Source organism: Lathamus discolor, chromosome 21 (genome assembly GCF_037157495.1).
Source record: "Lathamus discolor isolate bLatDis1 chromosome 21, bLatDis1.hap1, whole genome shotgun sequence".
Lineage (NCBI taxonomy): Eukaryota > Metazoa > Chordata > Aves > Psittaciformes > Psittacidae > Lathamus > Lathamus discolor.
Genome location: NC_088904.1, coordinates 4,091,461 through 4,119,105, shown reverse-complemented (window position 1 = coordinate 4,119,105; position 27,645 = coordinate 4,091,461). Strand labels below are relative to the sequence as shown.

The 27,645-nt window shown below is 44.8% G+C and overlaps 1 protein-coding gene across 1 annotated transcript in view; it reads right to left on the bottom strand.

The window, feature by feature from the left end:
- INSR (insulin receptor) overlaps nucleotides 1-27,645 on the bottom strand; it is a 55,851-nt gene that overhangs the window by 12,624 nt on the left and 15,582 nt on the right. Inside the window, exons 3-12 of the mRNA XM_065658987.1 lie at nucleotides 12,827-13,142; nucleotides 11,115-11,260; nucleotides 10,678-10,822; nucleotides 10,218-10,432; nucleotides 7,634-7,760; nucleotides 6,761-7,011; nucleotides 6,211-6,378; nucleotides 5,641-5,842; nucleotides 1,075-1,346; nucleotides 225-367 (exon numbers count right to left, since the gene is read on the bottom strand). Coding sequence (XP_065515059.1) covers nucleotides 225-367; nucleotides 1,075-1,346; nucleotides 5,641-5,842; nucleotides 6,211-6,378; nucleotides 6,761-7,011; nucleotides 7,634-7,760; nucleotides 10,218-10,432; nucleotides 10,678-10,822; nucleotides 11,115-11,260; nucleotides 12,827-13,142 — 1,985 coding nt within the window. The remainder of the gene's footprint in view (nucleotides 1-224; nucleotides 368-1,074; nucleotides 1,347-5,640; nucleotides 5,843-6,210; nucleotides 6,379-6,760; nucleotides 7,012-7,633; nucleotides 7,761-10,217; nucleotides 10,433-10,677; nucleotides 10,823-11,114; nucleotides 11,261-12,826; nucleotides 13,143-27,645) is intronic.

Genomic DNA, 27,645 nt, shown 5'->3' with positions numbered 1-27,645 from the left:
AAACTGGCACCACAGACCTTTATTCCTCTGTGTTGTCTCAGATAGACTTTCAGATGATATAAATTCACTAATGAAGTTTTATGTCACCTTGGTTCACGCACAAGGAAGCCAGAGAGGACAGAACACCATAAGCATGAGGGCTGTTAAAGACTGAACAGTCCTGGACTCCCAGGTGGATCTACTTCTCCAAACGTGCTGTGCTAAGAACAAGCAGAAATTCTCACCTCTGTCTCCCCAAGACGTCCATAATTCACTTCATACAGTACAATAAGACCATTTGGCTCCTTTGGTTCTTGCCATTTCAAATGCACGGTGTTTTTTTCAACCAGTTCATGAGTAACTGCACCAACGATGTCATCAGCCTTAGCTAGAACCAAGTTCATGATAATAAGAGTTTTATGTCTTCAGCAAAATTCAAAGCTGCCAATACTTCATAGAATCACAGAACAATTTGTGTTGGAAAGGACCTTAAAATCACCCAGTTCCAACCCCCTGCCATAGGCAGGGACACCTTCCACTAGAGCAGCTTGCTCCAATCCCCATCCAACCTCGCCTTGAATGCTGCCATGGATGGGACAGCCACAGCTCCTCTGGGCACCCTGTGCCAGTGTCCCACCACCCTCAGAGGGAATAATTTCTGCCTTAGATCTAACCTGAACTTCCCCGTTTCAGTTTAAACCCATCACCCCTTGTCCTATCACTACAGTCCCTAATGAATAGTCCCTCTTCAGTATCCTTGCAGGCCCCTTCAGATACTGGAAGCTGCTCTGAGTTCTCCACACAGCTTCTCCTCTCCAGGCTGAACAGCCCCAGTGTTCTCAGCCTATTTTCATATGGGAGGTGCTCCAGTCCCTGATCATCCTTGCAGCCCCCTCTGGACTCACTCCAACAGCTCCATGCCCTTCTTATGATGGTGACACCAGAACATATTATTCATCCATCATCCTTTCCTATCAGGACATACAGACAGCAGCAGTCCTATACAGTGTTTCTGTACTGCAGCTGGCTCCCATAGGAAAAGCAGCATTTTGAGATCAGCCACCAGCCCAAAGCAAAGCTCAGGAAGATAATTACCTTCTGGCATGGTCCTGGCACTGACATATGCTGCAACGCTGCATCGGGATTCCTGCGCATCGTGGTTACAGGCGTGCAGCTCAATGCGGTACCCGGTGAAATGCCGCAGGCCTGAGATCACCAAAGACTCTTTAGACTTCACCTTTTCAAAAGGTTTCTGCTCCTCTGCATTCTCCAGCTGTGCTGCAGAATTGTTGGGAGAGGACGGGATAGTGGGTATCACCACGGTGGCATTTGCCACAGAGCCAAGGTCTCTTCGCTTTCTTGATGGCCTGTTGAGTAATACAGGTTACAACATTCGTTATAGTCAACGTCAACACATTCATCTGAAAAGGAAGAGTTAAAACAAAACAGCTCAGAGTACCACTGAAAACTCAAATTCAAGTCCTGTATTTGCATATGCAATGCAACAGATTCAGCATTCTTCCTGCACAACTTCATACAGCCCCCCAAAAATAAATCCAAGTCTGAAGTATTTCCTTGAGAATTCAAGTTCAAGATCCTCTCAGCCAAACACAACTTTATCAGGTTGCCTCTCAGGTGCCCTGGATAGTATTGTGATGCTTTGGAGTTCATCTCCTGCACATTCTAGCTCCGAGTAAGTGAGGCCATGCCACAGCCCCCAACTCCACTGATCTCAGATGTGCCACATGCTCCAAGTGTCATAAACTTGCCTGTATAAAGTGTAAGACCAGTTTCACAGCTCATTGGAATACATCTGCCATTCAGAACCCTAAGGCTGAATCTAGATAGACAAATAGATAGATAGATAGATAGATAGATAGATAGATAGATAGATAGATAGATAGATAGATAGATAGATAGATAATTTTAACCTTTTTCTGAGGGACCAAGCCTATTACGTTCCTTTCAACAGGCACATTTAGATCTCACAGATTAGGTGTTAGTGGTGAGGTTTCGTTTAACCAAGCACTGCCTCTCAAATCACTGCACAGCAGTTTTTTGCAGTTGTAAAACCAGAGCTGGCAGCGTGATCCTGTCAACTCCCCTGCTCCCGAGTGAGGAGCCAACTTCAATGTCAGAGTTTGTCAGTACATAAACAGAGTAAATCCAACCGAATTACGGACTATTCACAGATTTCATTTTCTTGGGAAAAAACCAAACAAACAGAACAAGCACCAAGCCAAAACTCCTCATTCTAACACTTTATGTCCTGCCACACATTCACCACGAGGAATTCCAGGTCGGGAACTCACCACCGTGGTGGATCAGTAGTCGTATTGTGTTACACAAAAGGAATCAATGTCATCTGAAAACTGGACCATGTATTTTAAGGTGATGATGATCCTTTTGCATGTACACGTGCATGCAGCTATTAAAGGGTACAAAGAGTGACCTGAACTGAACCCACACTTGAGGCATCTCTAGTCTCTAAAAATGTAACAAGCTGCTGAAGCAAATCTTTGCTGCTGAACTGAACTTTCCACTGCCGCCCTCTGAGAACCAGGGAAATGATTGGCCAACTCCAGCAGAGAACTGCATGGATCAGGGCTTTGACTGCAACCCCCAGCTCCATTCCCTCCTCCAGCAGCAAACGCAACCAGCTGGAAAGCAGATTTGAAGATTTCCTCCAACTAAACATCAGGTTGTACCCAACAACATAAGCACATTCGTCCACCTGATGAAAATGCGGGATGCCAAAGGCAGGTTCAGCACAGCACATGCCAGTTTGTAGTTTTCTCTTTCTCTGTCACTAATTAACTCATTTGGGAGCTGCTGTTCATCTCAGCTTTTGCACTGTTCTGAACAGTGTCCCCTAACAATGGGGCAGAGTTCAGAGCCCCTGGGCTGGGTCATGCCACCTTCCTCCTCTGGAAGGATTCTTTACGGTCAAGCAGAACCTTGTTTGGATGTCAAAGGAAAGCTACAGGCCTCTGTTTACAAAGTGCAGATTCAACTGCTCCTCCTGTTTAAGACAATTTTGGTTTTCACAAGTAAAACAGTAATTCGAGCACTGACGCAGCACAGAGTAAAATGCAAGAAAATCTTCTTCCTTCTCAAGTAACAGAAAGCAAGGAAAACTTGTGAAGCTGTAATCCCCAATCTTCCCATATTTATTATCCTGCATTTGCAGCAATCTTCCGGCCAAATTCCCTGCATTTTAAAACATATGATGCTTTCCTATTGTTGTTCCAGTGCGATTTTCATTATGGCCATTTCAGTAGTTCCAATGACCTTCCCCCTGTGAAATACCAGATTCGGATCTTGTTCATTCTGTAACTCACTAATATTTGTAACAGCGTGAGTGTGTGTGACACAGAGGATGAAGACAGAGAGCAGAGAGAGACTGCTTTTTCTGCAGCAGTGATGTTGGAGAGCACACATTAAATTACATCCTGAACAGCAGCCATTCAGCTACCCTCTACCTCTCAGGACTTCCACTGCTTCTGAAATCCTTCCATGCTTTCCACAGTGTGATTGAGGGTTGGAAGGTACCTAGAGGTTGCCTAATCTGACCCCCTCAAAGCACAGGCAGCTAGAACAGGTTGCTCAGGACCTCCTCGGGTCAAGATCTGAATACCTCCAGGGATGAAGGCTCCAAAACCTCCCTTGGCAACCTGTTCCAGTGGACAATCACCTGTTTGCTCCCATCCGTGCAAAACTTGTTCCAATGGAAGAGCAAATAACAAAGGAAAGAAGAAACAAAGCATCAGCTTCTGATGGCCACTTTGTTCAGCTACAGAGGGAGGTGACAAAGGACATGGTGTAGAAATACCTGCTGGCTCTGTGGAGGTGGGTATGGCAAGAAGCATTTAGAAACTTCTAGTTTGCTTTGCCAGTGCCAGAGCAAATTTACCCATAAGACTTGTGACAGTATCTCCTGGAGTAGCTAATGAACCATGTGAACAGGGGAAGGAACAGCTTCTCTGGTTTCCAGAGGGGTTCTCAACAAGTCAAGGAAGATCAGATCTGGACTAAGGCAGAGTGTGGCAGATCCTCATACAGACTGGATACTGCACAGGGATCAGATAGCTGGAAACAACACAGGAGGAGAAAAATGGCACATGAAAAACAAGGAGAGAAGACACCGGGTGAGTGACTTCTCAACTGCTCTGTCCTGCTCCCTGCCATCTCATATTCCCTGCTGGCCTCATCTGTGAGATTCCTCCTGGTGACTGGCAGAAGGCTTCTTATCTCAAGGGGAGTCCACACAGTACCTCAAGAGAGGTCAGTAAACCATCAGGAGCCACATAAAAGCACCTGAAGTAAAACACACATCATGTTTAGTTGCCAGGCTGCCATGTGAGCAGGCAATAGGCACAGTATTCACAGGAAATCTAATTCCAGTTTATGCTGTGACAGTCTGAAGCCTGTCAGAAAGGACAAGCAGGACACATGTTAGCAGGAAGGTATCTTTACTGCTGGCTTACAACAGCAAAAGGGCTTGCATTAACAGGATTAGTTAGCCTAGGGAAATGGAGATTTCTTCCTTAGCTGGCTGACAAGGTGGCACATCCTGGTGATTGGTTTCTTCCTAAAATACATACCCCAGAAAGTGGCCTGAGAAGCATCCTGGGCTGGCTGCACAATACAATTGGGAGAAAAAAATAAATCAAATACATAAAATCAGATTGTCAGAATTGTTTGCCTACATCAAAAGGAGTTTGGCTTTTGTACATGTCTTGGTTCTCCTCTACTTTTGAATACGACGTCCTGGTGTCATTTTGCACACTGGAACTTGACCTGATCAACACTAAATAAATGAAACAACAACAGGAGTGACTCTGTGCAAGTCTCCATGTGACAACTGCAGGCACCAACCCAGGCTCACAGAGAAGACACTGTCTAATACACACTCCATAATAAATGCTCAGTGCAGCTCTTGTCAAGTGGCTGCAAAGAAATGTTTATTAGCTAAGGGTAGTAAGAGAAGAATAAATTAAAGAGCCCAAAATGCATGACAGTGAAGAGGGTAAATCGTTACAGACTCTAACCTGACTCCCAGCGCTTCCTCTGTAAGTTGCATATGAAGTGTGAAGACATTCAACACCACTTAATGTGACACTGTGTGTGCCATTCAAAACAGGACATTCACCACCCACAGCAGCTGCATTCCTCATGGTATTGGAGGTATTTCCCAGACTAAGTGCAAGGAAGACCGCAAATACCGCGCTAAAGGACAAGGCTGTGGCATGGGAAGCTTCCCTGTTTCTTTTCCTTTCTTTTCCACTGGATGAAAAGCTAGACCACGGAATTTTAAGACAGAAAAAAAAAAAAAAAGCTATTTCTGGCACCAACCAAGTTTAAATGAGCTGCAGGCATACAGCTATTTGTTAAAGATTCTCACTTTAGTCCCAAGCTGAAGAGAATTCAGAGATGGGAAATAAGACCAGGATCTTCCAAATGTGTAATAACATCAGCTGTAAGTGCTCAGCTCTCACCAGTTCTGATACTTGCGGTTCAGCTGGACTAGACAGGCTCACGGAAGCCCAGGGACCTCAGTGTGGCCATGTTCAGCCCAATTTTTGTTTAATATTCAATTACGTTTCCTACCCTTAACCACCAGGTTTATTCTACTTACTATATATTGTATGATATTCGTACCTGGGCACAAAAACCTCATTGTGAAGGTAGTTCTCAAATGTCTTGCGGAAAGCGGACTCTTCCAGCTCCTTTTGTATCTGGGAGTCTGTTTTAGGACACGAGCAACATTCTCCACTGACATCCTCATTTTCACTTTGATTATACTTCTGAGGATCTTCAGATTCAAAAGGAGGAGACCACGTCCTTGAGGGCAGTTTTAATCCTGTGGATAAAACAATTTTAGTAGCACTCATGCTTGACACGGCAGAAGCAGATGTTTGATCCTACAAGGATCCCAAACAAGTGTACACAAGATTCACAGCACATTTGGGCATCCTGAGCTTTCACATCCAGGGCGTGAGCAGCTTCCCCATTTTTATGACAGGCCTTTGATTCTAGACTGTGCTGTTTCTGAAATGGAGCTCAGATGCTGCTGTAGGCAAAGTTCTACCCCAGTTCATCTCAGTTTAAGTAACACAGAGCAGTAGGTGAGATTTTGGGAGGCCTTTGAAACTCTGCTCTGAAATAATTCCCCAATAGGCACAGGATGCCTTCAAAACTTAACTTGGCCACTCAGAAACACACACTCACCTTTTAAGCAGTAATCAAGTTCATAAAGCTCACTGTCTTCTGCCTGCTGCTGCCAGAACACCAGGTAGTGTGTGATGTTTCCATTGGGCTCTGAGGGTGGCTTCCATTTCAGAATAATTTGGGATGAAGAGTTGGAAACAGATATTGGATCTAATGGGACTGATGGAACTGTGAGGGTGGGAAAAGAGACAGAGGTCACTTCCACAGGTCGGCAAGAGCTTGACAGAGCAAGGGACAAACCAGGCAAGTTTCCATTTCTATGGGAATAAACACTCTTCTCCACAGTAGGTCCACATCAGTCCTGCAGAAGGAGGCACCAGCAGGCACACAAGCTCTTACACATGGCCCATGAGCCCGACAGCAGAAGGGCACGTTGACATCATCCCCCATGCAGGGAAGTGGGCATTTATTTAGGGATACCTTCCTACCACAGTAGAGCTGCAATGGCAGTGGAAAGTTTCATGGATATGGGACTATCCTGACTACCAGGCAGAAGAATATTTAGGTCTATTTTTCATTTCCAAGGCAACATTAATTTAATGATACTGACCAGTAGCATTGGTCTGCACGTAGATGATTTCACTCTTTGCACCGTAAGTTCTTCGTTCATCTGAGAAGGTGACCAGGGTTTTAACAAACACAGCATACTGTGTCCATGGCTTTAAACCCCTCAGGAGCCAACCTGGTTGGGCCTGGGCTTTGGGCTCATTTGACCGTGGCGGTGGGTCAACATCCACAACTGTCCAGCTATTTGATCCACAGGCGTCTTGGCCATCAAACTCCGTCACATTTTGGTATGGACTTTAGGAAAAAAAAGAAAGAAAGAAGAGCCTGAAATTAACAAAATCCTAATTCAAGCTTTTAAAAACATTTCTAAAGACATCACTACAAGTTATAATCCTTCACCATTTGAAGAAAACATAACCAACTCATTGGATGTATTCTGAAAATGAAGCACAGGGAGCTTTGCAACCCAGTCTCCTAACAGCATCACCATTCCACAGATGATCCCAAAAGTTAAATCCACGCTAATTATTTTCAGCTTTATGAAAATCAGTTTGGTAGGCTTAATTCTAAAAGAATCCCCACCTCAAAGGGAATAAAAACCTCAAAATCCCATGGAGATAGTGGGGAGATGATAAACTACATGGTTAAGTATGTATGTCTAGAAGAGCTGGAAGAAGTAATAGTTGGATTGTTCTTGCACGAGGAATTTTGGCTGCACACAACTCTGTAACTCAGCGATTTTTATGAACGCTTTAATATAAGGGTAAGATCAGAAACTGCAGTGTAGGAGCCAGACAGTCACAGAGACTAAATAGCTATGCCTACAGCAGGTTTAATATCTACTTTTCAATGCCAGCTGCTGTTTGTGGAAGCCCAGCATGGTGATTATTTCGTAACTTAATGGTGGATCACTTACGCTTCTTTGTAAAAAAGCATAAATCCCAGGAGATCACGGAAATCCGGAGGCCAGTACGGCTCCCACTTCAACAGGATCTTGTCATGAGAAGTTCTAATGGAAGAAAACTTCAGCAATTCATTTTCACCTGAACCAAAAGAGAAGCAGTAACAGTTTTGTTAATGCTAAAACAAATAAAGGATTCTAGTTTTAATTCTCTTTTCTCCACAGACAGCTACAGGAATGGTGGCATTAAGAGCTGCTCACCGAAACCTGGTCTTCAATGCTATTTCTGCTTTTATCCAGGGGTTTGAGCTGATGACCTCCTAAGGTTCCTGCCAGCTTTAAGTTTTCTATGGCCTTACAGAAGTGACCCTGTAGTCGAGTTGAACTAAGTGCTAGTAAGTGGGAAATCTAGAGGCAACATATTTAAAATTAATGATGATCTACACAGCTGAACCCAGTAATCAGGTTTGCACAGAAGGCAGAGGCTACAGAAATTAAGTGTATGAACTCCCAGCCTTGCCTGGAGCAGTGTGGTCCCTTTGCATGCTGGAGGGAAGAACAACAAACAGTTGTAGGAGGATGGAGTTTTGAAGCTCAAGGGACCCATTAGGATATGGTGTGTCCCAGCAGCCCGAGAAGGACAAACCCTGTAGCTCTGATTGGATTAGCCATCCCTGCAGTAGCTACACAAGGGAAGATGAATGTTCACTTCATTAGCACCACATCCAGAACAAACAAGGGTGCTTTTTTTTTGGTAAACAGGATGTTACCCATGTGAAAGCTCAACTTGAAAAGTAAAAGCAAACAAAAAGCCAAACACAGCAGCAACCTGTGGTCTGAGGTAGGGGGTGGCACAGACAACAGCTCAGCAAGAGTGGAGTTAAAGCTGGCAAAGAGAAGTACAACCATCTCTTACAGCTGCTTTCAAACAAAACAACCAGCTAAAACAACCCAGGAGCTGCCCATAATCACACAACAGAGCTGGGTTTGAACCCCAAATCCAGGAAGAGGTTTTTAGTCTCGTGGGAGGAGATGACCTTTACAGGTAGCTCCTTCACTCTGCCCAGGCTAGAGCTGCGATATCCCTGAGGGTATGGCTCTATGTATGGTTTACAGTGGTACTGCTAGTTTTTTTGGGTAGGAATTCATTATGTTCCCTTCTCTCCACTGTCCTGGCATGGATGCATGTGCTGATATGTGGCAAACCGTATCAGGAAACCACTTCATCTGAAACACCTTCACCTTTAAAGTCTGTTCACAAATAACTGGATCAGCCTAACATGGGCAGAACCGCAGAAAGGGTTGTTTGAGCAGTGCTGGCACCAAACACAGAGAAACAGTGCAGCTACAGGATGATCTAAGGTGCATGGCAAGCTGAGGAAGAGCAAGGAACTGAAATCATACTTTAGTTAATGCTGGGGCTCCTGGTGGTGATACCTGCTTAAGCATCTCATGTGTTAACCTATGTATGCATGTAAAACTTTGTGGGGCTGGGAAATAAAGCAAGGAAGAAAAATGACATAAGCTAAAACCAACCAATTTTTTACCAGATTACATCTACCACCTGGCTCACCATGCAGCCCAGTAAGAGTTATACTGGCACAAACAAAGAAAAGGCATTGTGTGTGGCATAGAACGGGAACAAACAGCAGGGCTGGGGGTGCAGAAGGGATGTACTTATTGCTGCCAAAATAGATGTCCACAAAACTACATCTTCAGCAGCACAACTTTAGTTAGAGCATAAAGCAACATAAAGCAACACTGTGTGTTTGCTTCTCAGCCATGTTGACACAGGCATTGCCTTATCATTGTTCCTGAAGAAAGCTGTGAGCTTAAAAACCTCTGAGAATCATAGAATAGTTAGGGTTGGAAAGGACCTCAAGATCATCCAGTTCCAACGCCCCCCGCCATGGGCAGGAACACCTCACACTAAACCATCCCACCCAAGGCTTCGTCCAACCTGGCCTTGAATACCGCCAGGGATGGAGCACTCACAAACCTCCCCAGGCAACCCATTCCAGTGCCTCACCACCCTAACAAGAAAGATTTTCCTCCTTATATCCAATCTAAGAATCATAACAAGTGCTGGAAAAACATCTCTGACTGTTGTCATAGCAATTCCCTCCCATGGCTCCAGAGATGGGTGGAAATCCTGTTTCTCTACTGTTTATGCTGTGCGCATACTATCGCCTCATGACATGGGAAATGAAGATGCTGACTATTAATGAGGTACTCAGCAGTAACACAAAGCCCCAGCCTGGACTGAGGTTATGTTGGGCTAAACTCTTCAAAAAGCCACGAAACACTTAACCTTGGAAAACTCACAGCTGAGCACACAAAGAGCAAACTTCTGAAGACCAAAGTTGGCACGGTAGGAGCATGGCCAGCTGGAGAACCCCTAAGTACTTTTACTCATAGCATACTGACAGTGCTGCTGCAGTGCACGTGGCAAGTGCAAGTCTAATGATTCACCAAAGGGACAATGACAGTCCCTGGAAAAACATCCTAGGCTAGGCTGGGAGAAGGAAGAGTATGTGGTTAGCAAGACAGAGGGAAAAGAAAAGGATGCAAATCTCACTGCATTCTCAGGCTTCCTTACATGAAGCTTGATCCCCATTTGTCTTCAGGGCTATGTCATTCCTTTCCTGACGCCCCTTAGTCCCAGAGATCTCCTCCATCTTGTGGATTTCCGACAAACATAGTTTGGGATTATAATGGAAGAAGAGTTTGCCTCGTGCAATAGTGAGGTTGTGCTTACTCCAGTCCCAGAGTTGGCGAAGATTCTGGTTATCCAAGGCATAAAAGGAATAATTCCTGAAAGCAGAGAATGGAAATGTAGACTGGGAGGGGATCCATTGAAAATGCTATTTTCCTCATGCACTGATCCAGACATCAAAGATAAATGAAGGCAAACGACTCTGCCTGGTAGGCATGAGCCACGAGCAAAGGAATGTTTAAAAATAACTTGGGAATTGTTTACCAATACAAGTCACCCCGATAGCCCCGACACTCCTTATCCCTGAAAGCATTAAAACAGAGTATCTTTTGAAAGAACTCACCCAGCTTCTAGTGTTTCTCCTCTAATCAGATGTAGTTTACGGAAAAAGGAAAGAGAAACCAAGGCATAAGACCGGCGAATTTTTAGGTAACCTGAGATTTCTTCTATCAAGCCAAGATTCGCTTCTAGCTCAGCTGCTATGTTATCTATGGAGAGGAAAACATCGGCTTTAGTTTTCTCATCTCACAAACACTGATACAAAGCCCAAACATATTAAGTAGAACTGTTGTACATTATTTCATAAGACCTTACAAAAATGACTTAGGAAAAAAAAACAAACTAACATCACAAAAGCTTTTGCTTTGTGGTTATTTCTCTGATTCATGTTAAAATTCAAAGTGGTCAAAGCAAAAGGAAAATACCCAAGCTCATGGATAGCATCATTTTTACTGCTCCAACATCCAGTCCTGCCTAATCCCTTATTCCTGCAGAACTTACTTCCTCCACGGATATTTATCACTAAGCTTCCATTAACAACCGTGCAGCCGCGGAGCTCCTGGGCCGATGTCACCGAATCGATCGTCTTCTCCTTCCCGTAGTCACAAACCTTTGGGCAGGGCCCTGCGCAGGGGGTGCAGTGCAAGCTGCAAAACAAGAGAGCCCGGAATGCAGATGTGATGCAGAATATCACCCGGCGTGTCCCCAGCGATTCGCAAAAGCAGAGCAATCCATTCAAAGCAACAGTGTCCTAACAATCTGCCATGGGATTCACTTGCAGCGAGCAGCACGCAGCTCTGAGGAACTCCAAATAAGTGCTGATAATTCTTTAAACTATCATTTCCGTGTTTCAAATATTATCACTTTGTCCCTTCCAATGTAACAGAAACCAGAGGGATTTTGATCATTTTGAACAGACCATCCACCATGACGCTGCTCAGTGGTATACACACCAGGGCTTTCAAAATCAAGAAACCCAGGCCCAGTCTCCATCCCAAGATGATTATGGACCACAAATACAATTGATGAGTGGAGCTGCCCATTCATCTGGGAATCCTCTGATTAAGGACTGTACATAAAGTTACTTGAAAAAAAAGGCAAGCAAGCATATGCTTTGTGCTCTGGGGAAATACTTCTTAAATAGCAGCAAGATGACTGCTTGCCCTGGTCATACCACCACAAGAACGTGTTCCCAACTAGTTCAGAGAAACAGATGCTCTAGGAAAAGCACGGAGCACTGTTGCGAGGTCCTTCTGACAGCAGCCTGGAACAAACATAGGAGGGGAGGCGATGGGTGCTGCTACACAAGCAGCAGATCTACTTTGTGGGTTGCTAAATCATTCTTTTGAAAAACAAAACAGGAACCAGAATAAAAAGTCCTGTTAGAGTAAATTCCCTGAAATTATTATGGCAGGAGCAAATACATGCGAGCACAAAGCTACCAATATTCACAGGAAATCTGACTCATCACAATATATAATGTTATTGTGGGACAAACAAAAAGGTTTTCAGTGATAAACAGCTCAGCCACATAAATTATTTCATTCCTTTGTCGAAAACCCTGGGAATAGGCAGAACGGCTGTTCCCTGCTTTGATTTGTGCTACACTTGTTTGTTACATTGTCCATTTATGTCTGGCACAGCTTGAACCTTCTCAGTGAAAGTAATTACAGGGACCAGAGATAGATATTCTGAGAATGAGCCACTCAAAACATGCTATGCTCTTTTCATTAGACACGACTTCTCCCTGCTCTGCTTAACAGCAAGGCTCTCTGGTCTCAGGTCAGCTTTGGTCTCCGGTCAGCTTTGGAGGGGAAGGTAAGCAGAGCTACTAAAGCCTCTCTGTTGCCCATCTCCCTCATCCCACTCGATTACAGAAAGACCATTCCAACTTGAGGATGCTCCTCTTGCTTGTCCTGTCTCTCAATCTCCATTTCTCCCTTTTTCCACACTTGAGAGGAAACAGAGGAAGCCAGGGAAAGAATAAGCTATTGGCATATGGCAGGTAGACCTGTCTGCTTTTAACGGCTTGAATTAGCAAGGTATCAGTTTACAAATCATATTAAAGTAGACCAGGTAATCATCACAGACTCTCCAAGGCCGGAAACTTTTCTTGGTTTTGACAGAGAACACAAGCCCTGTATAGAAGAGAGAGGAAAGCACAGTCCAGAAACAATGGCCTGGTTTCTTTACCTGCAGACACTTGTACTTACTTGCTGGAATTCATGATGTACCCCGATGGGCACTCGTGAACACATTCATTGTTGTGGATAACATGACAGCCTGACTCCCGGGCATTCTTGCACTTGTTGTGCAGCTCCTGGCAGAAGCTGAAGGTCACGCATCGCCACCCCTCAAAGCGGTAGTAACCGGGTGGGCAGGTGTCCACACATCTGCCTTCCAGGTAGAAGTTGCGGCAAGCCACGCATTTCTCAGGGTTGTTGGGCTCTGTGCAGTCCCCCAGACACTCGCTGTGGCAGCAGTGACCATCGGAGGTGCAGCCCTGGGACTTGCAGGCAGGTGGACAAACTGTGAAAAGAGGAAAGGAAATGAGCATCGCAAGACAACCCAGTGATGACCGTGAAGGCTTACAAGCAACAACACTTCATCCTGCGCAGTTCGGCCGCCTGCTTTTCAAAGAGGCACCCATGAAGCGCAGGCATCTGCCTCACCTCCCCTTTTCAGTGCAAGTTCCAAATGTTAATAACTTTTTGGAAGCGTTATCATTCACCCTCACAATTCGATAATGATCATCTTCAAAGAGAGAAAACTGAGGTTTCCTCTTCTCTGAGTCCAGCCCTACAAGGCTTCCAGGAGAGCTTTGGTGACTCCAACATTATAACTGAAGCCCAGAAGCAATGAGTCTCTACAAGGAGAGCTTTCCAGACTGGGAGAGCCAGTTTCAGGCAGAAGATTCTGGTTTCTTAGATTAAGAAACTAAGTTTCCCACAACAATGCTGCAAATAATGCATGTCCAACAATTCTCCTTCAGCTCTATCAGGATTTGCTTCCTGTCTGCCTATCAACCTGTCACCGGTTTCCCCAGAGGAAACCTGCTGCCCTGCCAACCCAACACAAGCTCTTTGGTGACTCTCCCATCAAGCCCGAAAAGAATGGCACCCACGAGTGTTACTGCTTGAGGTTTTTATGGTTTACTTTTTAATTACCCATTACTTAGTGCCTCACAATACTTTTAATGAGTGGTTTGGGCTTTGAAATAGAAACCAAGTGGCAGCATAGCTCAGAGCAAACACCATGACTAATGCTGAGCAAGGAAGGAGGCAGAGGGGAGGCTGAGCAAACCCAGAGCAGCTCTGAAAGGAAGGACAGTCCTGCTCCTGCACTGCCCAGCACCTTCACACTCAGCCTTAATGGTTCAAATGAGGTTGAACCAAATAAATCCAACTGCTTAATCCAGAACATGCCCCAGGACTTCAAGTCAGGAAAGATACAATAAAGCTGAGATCACCACTACAAGAGCAAGCACCAAAGCCAAGTACCGCTTTGATGCAGCCGTTTAAAGAGCTGGAGGAAGAACTTTAGATGAAAGATGGGGGATGCAGGCCTGGATTTATCCCCGCGGTTTCATACAGCCTTTGGGCTACAGCTATGAATGGCCAAGACACAGATCAAAACATCACATTCTTGTCACCACACAGGAGGGTTTTGTCTGAGGGCACAGCTGAACGGCTTCCGATGTCCTGCTCAAGTGCCCTCAGTGAACAAAGACAGAGGTAAGTCCTCCTGTGACCAGTGCTGGCCAGACCAAGTAACTCCACACTGAAGTAACACCATCTGCCTCAAAATCCCCTTCCACCACGCTGCCCCCCATGTTAAAGGATTGCAGAATTAAGTGTGTTAAAGTGGTTAATGCCATTCTTGGAATAAGCAGCAGCAGCTGCAGTAGGTGGGACAGTAAAGATGAGCAACCTCTGCTTTGTTGCAGCCTGATAAATCCTTTGAAGAAATATGAAATGGGTAAGGTTGAAATTCTTCTATCACAAGGTCAATTTAATCTCAAGTATCTTCCTGCTTCCACATCAGTCATTCACTGCAGGTATTTGTGTATCTCTCAAGATTCATCCAAGAACAACAAACACAGGAGTGTATTTCATATTCATCTTCTTTTATGCTGACCAACCTTCTGCCCTTTTCTAGCAATAGGTCTGATTCTGTGAACCTCTCACAAATACTAATTGATGGAAATGCAACAGCCAAATGGAAGCACCTGATTAGATGAAATATAAACGGAGAAGCTTGCTTTAAAAGCATGGTTATACACTCTTCACCAGCTCACAGATGGAGCACAAGCCTGCAACAGATGTCACGGCTGCAGTTTATTGGAAATACTGGCAACAGAAAAACACAAGACAGAAAATTCCAGAACTCAGTCCAAAGCACTATCAAACTTATTAATTCCAGTCCAAAATATCAAGGTTTACAGGTGGGGAAAAAGCCTGGGCTATTTCTCACACACTTCCCCACGTGTGCTCAGTGAGCACTGACATCCTGATGTCTCACAGGGATGACTTCTACACTCGCTAGTCCCCTGCAGTGGGTCAGCATCCAGCTGGGCAGTCAAACGCTCCACAAACACACATGTGGGAATAACTTGTGCAAGCTGAAGGCGGGAGTGCTGGCAGCACAAGCCAGCCATTCATCATCTGTGCTCCCTCCAAAAGGGTATTTTCCCGGCTCTGTTTCATGCTGAAGAATGACAAAGTTGCTGTTAAAAGACAACATTTGTTTCTCAAGGAGTTGTGGAGCAGACAATGTGCAAAGGCTGGTCCCCATGCAAAGCACTCCGCAACACATGCGCGATGTGGTCTAGCGTGAGGCATCCCTGCCCATGGCAGGGGTTTGGAACCAGATGATCTTAAGCTCCTTTCTAACCCAAACCATTCTATGATTCTGTGATTCTATGGCACCTATTTCGCACTATGCCACGCTATTATTTCTTCGAATTTGTCATGGAAACCAACCTTCAAAGTCCTGTGGTTATTTACACGTTTTGAACTCAGCTGCAAATATTCACAGGGCAGAAACTGTTGAAGTTCTCAACTCTAAAGGTTTTTAGCAGATACAATTAAACTATTTTAAACTGTTCTTAACGTTTCTCTTTCCTGTTCTACAAGCTTTTGATGTCTAAAAGACGGCTCTGAAGCGAGCAAAGCAGCCAAGGCAATCTTTTTTCCATTAAGCCCTCGAGACCAGAAATTGTCAATCATTACTTTGTGCAAACCCCCATTACATATGCTCCTGAATCAATGTCGTCTTGACATTATCAAAGTACGCATGATAGAAAGCACCTAAAAGTCATGTGGAAACCTTGCCAGTGCATCTCCACTACTGCTTCTTATAACTATTACTACAGCATCCATGTTAAGTGACCCTGGATGGGTCAGATGGGAGTTTTGGGGGTTGTTTTTCTGCCACATTATGCTTTCACTGCAGGAAAACACTGAACAGGTTTGTGCTGACCAAGTGCACCTCATGAGCCCATCATCACTGAGGTCTGCAGACTCCAATAACTGTCGTCAGCTCATGCAGATTCACTTCTTCACAATGAGATGGCACTTTAGGGAGCTGTGGCACGATCTGGTACACATTGAGGATGCACAGGATGCGCTTACACACAGCATCTATATAGCCCCAGCCTCTGGTTGATGCTATGGAACTTTGGGACAATGCGGTGCCTCCACCTTGGCATAGAGGAAGAAGTCAGGTCTCTGCATTCCTTATAGAACAGAAGAAAGTCAAAATGCAACTTCATAAATCCTCGTTAGAATCAAGGGAACAGCTATTTTGGGGTGGGGACAGAAGCCATCACACTGTACCATAGAAGCTGCTGCAGGAAGAAGTGTTTCTGCACCAGCACAAAGCTGCTCATCCTGGCCACAAAACCTCTTCATCAGATCTTTAAGAACTGGACTTCCAAAATCCCTGTCCCAAGGACGACAAACAGTGGAATGCTTAACCGATCTGCCCTGGCTGGGGGAAAAACAAGAGGTTCAAACCTGTTGTTCCAGGGGTGAATAAATATTTAACTAGCTAGCTAGAGTGGCTCCAAAGACTTAGGAAACAATGCATTTTACAAACCTTTCTGATTATAGATTCAAACTGACATTTCTTCATGCTGCTGAGGCCCAGCTTGGGGGGACAAAAGGCAGCAGAGTCAGTGCAAAGGAATTTCCACCTCTCTGGATTGCTCCAATCGTTTCATCACTTCCCTGTGCTTCAGGTGCGAACACACTGATACTGTAAACATAGGAGCCAACGCAAGTAACCAGGAGATCCGTATATCACAGGCAAGTCAATTAAGCATTCGGCTGCTCAGCTAATAAACACTTTGCGTACCGAAATACGAATAAAACCATTTGCGTCAGGTTCTGTTTCTTGCTTTCTGCGAATAAAACAACAGCAGTGAATTGTCAGAAAAAGAGAAAAAATAAAAAAAAAAAGAGATAAAAATCACTCGGGGTAAGTTTTGCTGTTCTTTTGAGATCCTCTGCCACAGGATGGGTTTAAATAGCAATGTTCTGGGTGAGCTGAACTCAGTGTTCAAACGGATGGTGCTTTGGGTACGATAAGAAGTAAACAGTTCATTAAGAAGAAATTCTAACCCAGATGTATGAACATAAGATACCTCATATACATCTCTGTACAGACAGATGCTCCCACATGGTTTCATGACTGATCTGTCATGAATTAAAGTGATGTTTCCACCTTGCAATCACAAGTCCCATCCATGGGAACGTGGGTCAGCAGAGGCAGCTCTGGCTACTGCAGGTCCTCTTGGCCAAGCAGGGCCACCAGCCATATCCTGAGTGAGCCAGAGGCATGGAGCAAACTCGCCTTGCACCACCAGCTCCCTTTTCCAAGCTGTTATTTTCATTACAGACAAGGCAATTGGGAGGCTCCAGATCCAACAAAGTCCAGGACAGAAAACATCTGTGGCAGGAGAACCGCCCTCAACCTCAGCCAATGCATTTGCTGCCTGCACAGGGAGGCATCCAACCGCTCAGCTATCTGCACAAGGCAAACACTGCTTAACCCCTTGCCAGCTCCCCAAACAGGCCCTCACCTCCCACCGGGAGCCCACGGTGCCACTCTCTGCCTATGAAGCCGCAAAACTCACCACGCCAATGCAATTTAACTGGCTATTGCAGGGTTTATTCTCACAGCGAGTGTTTTAACTCCGGAGGTATATTTATAACCAGGAGAAAAACGGAGGAGGAAGCCAGTATGAACCCGGTATTGACACAGCTTAAAATGGCTTGTTTTGGCCGCGATACGTATCGCCCAATGCCAGAGCTTAGGTTAGTGTAATGCTATATGACGTGCACACACGTATAAGTCAAAGCCAGAGTCCCACAGAAACACTATCGCAGAGCTCTGCATTTCCCTGAGGGTTTTTTCCCCCCCGCCTCTTACTGTAAATGGCTGCAGGATCGGTCACATAAATTTATCCACGAACAGTCTTGCACACACACATACATAATAATCATACTTGAGTTACAGTTGCAGTGGGAACTGTCGCTTAATGTCCTAACTGTACAGTCACAACAATGACCTCTGCAGAAATGGGACTGTGTGGGTCTGAACAAAACCAAAACCAACAAGCTAGTAAAAAAAGGAAACCCAAGGACTTATCACCCCCGGCAGTAACTCCTCTGAGTGTGTGTTGCAAGCATGGCAGCTTAATTTAGCACTACAGAGGCAGTGCTTGTTTCCTCAGCTTCTGCAAGGGCTGAGAGGCATCGCTGCTGCGAAGTCCATATGGATCTTACCTCCTTATAAAATGAGGTATTAAACCATGTTCTGTGTACATAGCATTTTTCACTTGATCACTTCTCAAGATTAACTCTTCCTGTCCAGAAGATGCCAAATTCAGTAAGTCACTAAGTGTTACAGAATCCCGTAACATAACTTTTACCTGTAAAACAACTTTATTTTTCACTCATGGTCATTCTTTTCTTGTGACCATTTATTTGATCTGAAGACATCAAGGTGATACCTGATCTGAGTACACTCATGTAGTATAAGGTTGAAAGAGCTATTAAAAATGAAATAAAACTGTCCAGTGAAGACTAGCTTATAAATCTGGAACTCCATGGCAGAGTGGGTAGACAGAGGGTGGCTGCAAGAAAAAGTGCCCTGACAGCCCCTCTGCACTGTGGTTTATGTCCTTCAATTATTTCTTCATGTCACCAAGACCAAAGAGACAAAAATCTAAACCCCAAACCCCAGCAGTGGCAGTTCTTGGGCGCTACAAGGGCAGTGACGTGGCTGGGAAGAACATGGTTATAGAGGTCCATCGGACTGTAAAAGCACAAGGACTTTCCATCACCTCAGCGACTAAAAACAGCAGCTCTCCCAGACCTTTCTGAACCGTCAAAGTAAAGGGAGAAACTAGAAGAGAACAAAAACCCAAGAGGTTAACACACTTCAACACAACTGGCTGTGGTTATCAAGCAAAATTCAGGAGATATCACCAGAAGTTCAAGCAATTTTTCTGTCACTTATTCCCAGTGCTCAACTGCTCCAACAACATCCATGCCTCCCTTTTCCCCGACTCCAAAGGCATCCAAGGAACAACCCTCCCAAAACGCATCAAATCAAACGCTGTGATCCACACACAGGATTTCAGTTCTTAGCACCAAGTCAGGAAGGAGCAAGTGCCAAATAAATCCAAGGTTTTACAATCAGCACTAAAATTAAAGTGTTATTTATAAAGTAAGATATTACAGTACATAATGCCATGACCCCACTGAACTGTGAGCTGGGAACATCAGGAGGTCTGTATTTACACAGGAACAGATAAAATTAACTGCAGGTGCCTCCCTTCCCATAGACAGTAACTTCCAAAAACAACACGCTTGCTAAAACGTAAAGGAAGCTCTTCCCATTGACATTTGTCAGGACAGCGTTACAACTCTTATCTATTGTTGCACCTCCCAACCCTCTCATAAGTTACGTGCTCATACAGGGAATGTCTCAAATATTCCAAAACAGGACCGGTGCCATTTGCAAACCCTGTGTCTTCAGCTTCTTCCCACAAGGCATCCTCCCAGTCTAGACCAGTCACCACAGCTAAACCCTATGGAGATGCTGGGACTGTTGTGTGGGCTTGTTAGGGTGAGCAAATGTGAGTTCAGAGAAGATAAAAGTGTTTGGAGTCACGTGCCACCTTGTCCAGTCATGATAATGGAGGATGTGGAGGTCTGTGAAAGAAGTTGTTGAATGGAGATAGGGGGAAAAGTTTCAGCTCTGTTGTTCGTAGAACGAAAGAGTGGATAAAGGGAGATCTCTCTAGAAACAGTCTTTTCCATGCCAACCTTCTGCTGTTATTAAGAGTGTGGAGTAATCTATTATTCTCTGCACTACAACTGCTGGTGGAGTATTTCTCTGGAAATAAAGAAATTCAGTAAGAGAAATTCATATGTGAATTATGCCAACAAATACACAAAATTTACTAAGAGGAACTCACATCCATACATACCTATAGATACACATACTTTTATTTACATAATAAACAAAAATACATATAAGTCATCTTAATAGGATGAAGCCTGGAGGAAGTCATCAACTGCAACAGATCCACATTGCCTTCGGTCACTTGCTCTTAATCTTCTTAAGAAGCTACAACCTTTGCAAATGGTAGCTCCAGCTACCACACCAAGGACACAGCACGGTGCCTGTACCCAGGCTACAAAACCCTGTGTAACTCCAGACGTGATGGCTCACCTCGAGGCTGGAGTTAGTAAGACAGCCCAACTATCATCTCTTACTTGGGCGGATAGGACTTCTTGGGTGACAAACCTCAACTATGAAGGTCCCTCACCTTCTCCCATTGAACCTTCAGGCCAGGCTGGTGTTTCACAGATCTTCTAGATCCTTCTGTTTCTCTCCCCTGAAGGTTTTCACTCCTGCTGTCCTCTATTACCCCAACTATTTACACAGATCACTGGATGCCTTCCATTCAAGTATGCCTAACATGACCCAGATAGAATATAGATCAAAGAAACATTTGCCTTTCGTGCATTTCAAGCAGTGCATGTGGTGTTTACAGCAAGCCCCTTACAAACTGAACCGACAGAGCAAACCATCTCTCTCTGATGAAAGCTAGGGGACAAAGAAAAACAATGAATTATAATGATAAGACTCAAGACTAAGTCTGTTTTGATCTCTTAGTACCTTGCAGTCAAGCTGATTCCCAAGCAGGTAAAAACAACTCACAGGAATCTGACTAAACCGTTGGCAATCAAACTGAAAATACCAAAACAAGGAGTTTGATTTGAAAACACAGCAGCGCTCTTAAAAGAGAACAAGTGGCACAAAGTGCACGCAAGGATAACGACAAGAAGTTGTAAATACCTAGTACCTACAACACTGCTGTTGTGCCATTCTCTGGCAAGCAGATCGAGCCTGCTCCTTGCACTTTCTGTTCAAAATTACACAGGAGCTCAGTGCAGCATAAAAGATCAGAAATAACCACCAACCTCTGCTTTAATACGCAAGCCCCCAAACTGACAGACACTACGTCTTCAAGCACACCTGGAATCCTCAGCCAGTTATCACTAAGTGTAATACCCCCATGCAAATTGGTACTAAACCCTAGGTTTTGCTAGTGTGAGTGGCCTATAACTGAAGATGTAGAAGCCACCACAATAAAGCCATTTCCAAGCTTCAGCCAATTCTGACAGTAATATGCAAAAGACCACTAAGTGAAATGTGTCTCCCTATAAAAAGAAGCAGAAATGTTCAGGGCACCCAACCTCTGGGGAACATGGAAATTTGTAAGGAGTAGTTAATTTTAAAGGAGTTCGGACATCAGGCACCTCATATTGTGCTTGATTCAGCACTGCAGAAGAGATCATTTATAATTTAGATCACAACCAGAGTCGTTAATTTGGGGAATTAGATCTTAAGCAAAAGCTCTGCCCTGTGAGGGTGGCACAGAGAAGCTGCGGCTGCCCCATCCCTGGCAGTGTTCAAGGCCAGGTTGTACACAGGAGCTTGGAGCAAGCTGCTCCAGTGGAAGGGGTCCCTGCCTGTGGCAGGGGTTGGAACTGGATGAGCTTCGAGGTCCCTCCCAATCCAAACCAGTCTATGATTCCACGACAACTTTACTCGGAGCTCTGAGGGCGCTGTTTTGCTGTTGTGGTTTGTTAAATTTCAATCCTTATTACAACCTGAGGATTTGTTTTTATCATTCAACGGTTGACACGCCACCTGGGCGCCTCATGAAAGCTTCATGTTAATATTTAACTATATATTGCTCTTCCTGATGTACAGCATCTTGCAAACATCCCTGTTCACTTTAACCCACTCCCATTGAACCTGCTTACTCACACTGCGATCCCAGAAGACCCAAGAGAACCACAGTGCAGTAGTCCAGGCAGCCACAGATGTCCTAAAAATAAGTGTAACTGCATGTGAAGTCTCTTCATGCTGTATTTTGAATACAGCTCTCTGCCCTCTTAACAAGCAGGATGGGGAACCACCTCCCCCTCAAGCCAGGTGACCATAGTGCTGGGGGCAAGCTTCTCATGAGGGCAATTTATTTCTTAGTGATCAGCAGCTTGAAGTGACCAAAACAAGAAGTCAGCAGCTTAGTGCTGAAAGAGAGAAGATGCTGCATCAGGACAAGCCATAAAAGAGAAGAACAGCAGTTGGTATCTGCAATGGAGATACGCAGAAATGCTTCAGTGTAGTGTGATGCTCTAAGAACAAGGTCCATCTGATTTTTCCAAACACACATCTAAGACAAGCTGTGACTTTTACCTCCAACCCCTGTCCTGAAAACAAGGAGCAGTACAATCAAAGCATGAGGCAGAATGTCTAACCTTTGCTTTCTGCAAAGATAAGAGAGGAATAAGATTGCTTTTCTCAAGGCCATAGAGAAGGATGTTGTAATAAGGCATGAAAGAATGAAAATGAAGTTGACACATTCAGCTAAATGGGGATGAGGAAGATTGCATTTTAAGTAAGTTATGTGGAAAGATGTATAAAATGCAATCTGGACACACAAAATAAGAACAAATCTACACCAAAGAGGAGGCATAGTTCAGAGCAAATAGGAAAGTGGGGCTGTTGGTAATCAAGAGAGGTAATGAAATGGGCGGAAGTATAAGATTAACCACAAGGAGATTAAGCTGATAACTAATGATCTACACAAAAATGTCAGACAGAGGTTAAGATTTTAATCTGGACAGATTTCGTGGCACAGTCATGAGCTGTAAACATAGATACTGGAATGGAATTTGTGTTTGTGGGTGAAGATATTGAAAAGAAGCAGAGAGAAAGAAAGAATGTAATTTCTTCCAGATCCCCTGCTTCCCATCTCCCCTCCCAGATAGAATGAGGAGAGAGAAAGGTGAAGTATTGCCTGAAGGCCACTTGTGCACAAAAATCTCTGGAGGATGAAGCTCTACCAACCAGATTTATACTCTTTTCCTTAAGTTACCAGGATGTATAAAGTGTTTCAGTGCGTGGTCACTCAGCACGCTGCCCAAATCCACGCTAGCCATGGCACAGCTCCGGTGGGAATCTGATCACAATGCCAGGCTCTGTCCTGCTGTAGGCACTCCAAGGGGAAGCCTTTTGCTCTGTGCCAGGCAGAGGCTGACTGCTGGAGACAGCAACAGAGGGAAGGCGACTCAAGGTCTCGAGCAGGCTCTCAAAGCAGGCAGCGCCCTTGGAAGAAGTGCTGCTGGTCAGCTGCCTGCTTCCCAACATAACCTAGGGCTGGCAGCAGGCAACCTGGAATCACACAGAGCGCTTATGTCCCATGCGAGCAGGCAATGCACAACAGGATTTGCCAGAGGGCTAACACATCCATCCTTCTGCTATCACATTGATTTCCCACCTGTGCCGCAGCTCATGGTGCTGGTCATTAGGGAGCCCATTTTTTCCCCCAGTTTCCATATCACAACAGTATGCAGCAGGGTTGGACTAACCAAACCATTCTATGATTCCATACCTCTGCTGTGGTAAGACTTTACAATACAACCATCACTGAAGTCACTGTTTGACAATAAGGAAGTAGAGTAGTAGTAAAAGTCTCATTATCCGCCTGTTAAACTACACTTGGCCATTGAGAGAAACAGGATCTGCTCACGGAACATGACTGTGCAGGCGTGTGCCACGGGTTGCTAAAAAGCTTCAGCTTTGTGGATGTTTATCAGCACAGGAGGCAAGATACGGTCTAATCACCAGTCACCATCAGCATTGTCCATTTCAAAGCAATTAAAGACTATTCAGAGCTGGTCTGTCACGGCAGGTGAGCCTGCCCATCCCTCAGTGGGTAATTACTGTGCGTGTGTACAGCTTATGGAAATACCTTTACAATGTCTAGAGTCCCCTGGGGAATAAAAAAGACACAAACCAGCATTATCCAGCAAGAAAAAGAGATGGGGCTCTCCTCTACCAGATACCTGAAGCTGTATCGGTTTCTCCAAGGACAAAGAGTCTTTATCTTCAGCCAGCTATAGGAGTTTCGAACCTCAGAACAGAGCTGCTGTTACTGAAACTAACCTCCACTTGGAGAGGAGCTGAAGAAGTTTGAGATGCCGCCTGTCCGAAGTCGGGTCAAATACTTTATCCAAGTCATTTCTGACAGTTGTTTGTCTAAACCCATCTTAAAGTTAAATTCTGCCTCCAGGCACTTCCTGCACTCGCTATCTGAAGTGTCTTGAAGCCCAGCTCACCAGCAGCTCACTCCATGTTACAGACAACCACTGAGGCACAGAGTGGGGTACCAAACCACCCAAGAGGCCAAAGGCAGTGCTAAGAGGTCGGTGGTATCTCATGTCCACATCCAGCACAAGATCCTCTGCAGAATACTTGGTATGAAGCAAGACACTTGACAGTTTATTGCTGAGTCCTGCTCAGTCTCCTTCAGTATCAAAACAAGGCTCATATTTGAAACCGTGCCACTTCAAATCAGGCTTTGGGTGGATGGATGTATTACCGCAGTGGATAGTCACTGGCAAATCTGAGCAGCGAGAGACCTAAAGCGTGTTTGAAAAACACAATCTGGAGTTCTTTTTGTTATCACAGATTAGAGCATGTGGAAAAACAACACACTCTGCCCTGGTGCTGATCAACAAGACCCGTCATCCAGCAGCTCCTCCTTTCACCAACAGAGCCATGCAAAACAAGAGGACGTTTTTCTTATCACACCCACCAAATCCATGCACTGTTTAGGCTCAAAGGAGAACATTTTCTATTCCCCAGAACAAAAAACTGATGCTTGATGTGGATATCCAGTTCTAATAGATTTCTAGACCAGTTTTGTAGGCTAGAAAGTCTAAGCACTGAAAGACCAGCCAAACACTATACAAATTATTCCAGCAGCCCTGGAGATAAGGTTATTGGAGTGTGGAAGAGAAGACTAAGGAAAAGGTAATCTACATATGACACTTCTTTTGCTCATTTAATAATCACCAATGAGGTGAGAAGTTGTTTGTGATAGACCAGTGGTTTCCACACAAATGCTTTTTCTTTAGTCTCTAGGTAAGACTGCTACTGCACGTTACACTTGTCCTTCTGCCAGAAACGTGGAGCGTGCAGATTCCCCAAGTCTAAACCTCACAGAACTGAATGAACAGAGAAAGAGTTTATTGAGCTTTAAAGGCTTTGCTTCAAATACAGTTCTAAACCAAAAGCCTTATTCCTTTAAGTCACGTTAAGGCTTCACTGGGTGAGACTTTCAGACAGGCAGGCATCTCACTGAGGAGCTCCATTTCCTCTCCAGCTTCTGAGGGGTACTCACAAGGGAACTCTTGAACTCATGCATCCCCAACTGAAGCTGTGTAAACACATCCAGAGTGATCAGCCTTACTTCAGAAAGGTGACATTCAGAAAAGACTGAAGACCAGAAAAAACAAGTCCTGCTGTTATCACCACCAGTGGAATTGGTTTGTCTTTGCAAAAAAGAACATTTGTCCAATACTCAAATTTTAATACTACTTTCATTGCTCATGAAGTATTAAAATCCTTGCAGTGTGGTAATAGAGTATGGATGCCTGATGATGTTTAAAGTGGTAACAGAAAAATGCTTAGTTATCCCATGATGGCTGCTGAATTGCATGTGCTTTAGTCCTAGGAAACCCAATACACTGGTAAAGCTTCCTGCATCATTCCTAAGATCTTCTAATTGTGTCGTTAACAGTGCAGCAGGGTTCAAGCCCACATTCAAGCACAAGCACTCTTTACGTACCTTCGCAATCATAAAAAGCTGCTGATATGACAGTTTGTCTGAAGTCTGTGCGAGAGATTTCCAGACACTTAGTTCAATGCAATAGCTGCAGGTTGCTTAGTAAAATCTTAGTATTTTCAGGTATTTTGAAACAGATAACTCAGAAGCTAATGGCATCTCACTCACATTATCCAAAGCAAGGCTGCCAAGTTCAGCAGCTTTCCCACAGCCACCAAATAATCCTTCTCTTTAGCACACAGCATCAGACTTGGCAGTCTTCACACCGATAGGGAAAAGTCAGCCAGCAGACAGGCAACCCCATTTCGTGTCATGTAAACTCTTTGCAGTTTTGCCCCCCAAGGAATTTACATCTCTGCACTCAAATCTTTCTTCTTCCTGCACCTCTGCATAGGGCCCAAGCTCTCCCTTGCTGTGCTGCAACTGCTGCCCCTGCCCACAGGTATTAAAGCCTTACGCTGCAGTAATGCTCTGTGCTAACATAATCAAATCCCCACAGTTACAAAACCAGAGAAAACAAAAAATTGAGCTGGAAATCATGGCTGCACAACTCCAAGCCATGCCTGTTCCCTTGCCCTACAAACCTTCCCTTCCTTACAATCTTGCAGTCCAGCAGGCTTTACTTTGATGAACAAATGGAGACCAACCTCCTGCCTCCCTGCCCCGGACAATCCACTTTGTAATAAACACTAAATGAGGAATCATGCTTAGGGGTCAGGAGCACGATGAACCAAGAAAGCCAGTGACCTCAGAACTTATTGCTGAACAGTCTGCAGGTATTTTCTCTCATCTCTGACAAGTTTGCTACCGAAGTTGCCTTAACTCTCTGCTTTGACTTCAAAACCATCAGTCCTCCCTGGAGCTTGAGCTCACACTCAGTTCATCGTGTCAGGGCCCTGAAATTCTAGCATGGCCACATAGCAGCAGCAATTCTATAGGATCCCCAGGTGAGCAGCAATAAAATGTGCACATCTCCAGAAGCCTTCACAATGCACAGAAAATGAAAGACTGGAGTAGTTCTATGAGCAGACTGATGAAGTCTCCCTTCCCCAACTGGTGAGACCTTGCAAATTTTAGTCCTCATGGGACAAACTTGCTAAATAGCCGTCACCCACATCGGCCTGTATATGATCATGTATATGTATATGTTGGGGCTGTTCAGCCTGGAGAAGGCTGCATGGAGACCTCATAGCAGCCTTCCAGTATTTGAAAGGGGGCTATAGGGATGCTGGGGAGGGACTCTGTCAGGGACTGTAGTGACAGGACAAGGGGTAACGGGTTAAAATTGAAACAGGGGATGTTTAGATTGGAGATAAGGAGGAAATTCTTTCCTGTTAGGGTGGTGAGGCACTGGAATGGGTTGCCCAGGGAGGTTGTGAGTGCTCCATCCCTGGAGGTGTTCAAGGCCAGGTTGGATGAAGCCTTGGGTGGGATGGTTTAGTGTGAGGTGTCCCTGCCCATGGCAGGGGGGTTGGAACTGGATGATCTTGAGGTCCTTTCCAACCCTAACTATTCTATGATTCTATGATCAGTGGTTATAATGCTTAATAGCCCAACTATCCAGCACCTGCCAGAGCTCCAGTGACTACATTGTGAGTGCTGAAACTGCCTGGTTTACAGCAAAAGCAGAGTAGTATTTCTTGACACCACAGAAAAAGAGCACCTCTAACCTGATACACAAGATGAAAATCCCATTTATTCTCCTGGAGTGCACCTAAGTGATGCTGGGGAAACTACATACACCCCGAGTTCTTTAAAAATAGGAAGAACATGGATCCCAGCATTCTGCTGAGTACTGTTCAAGCTGGA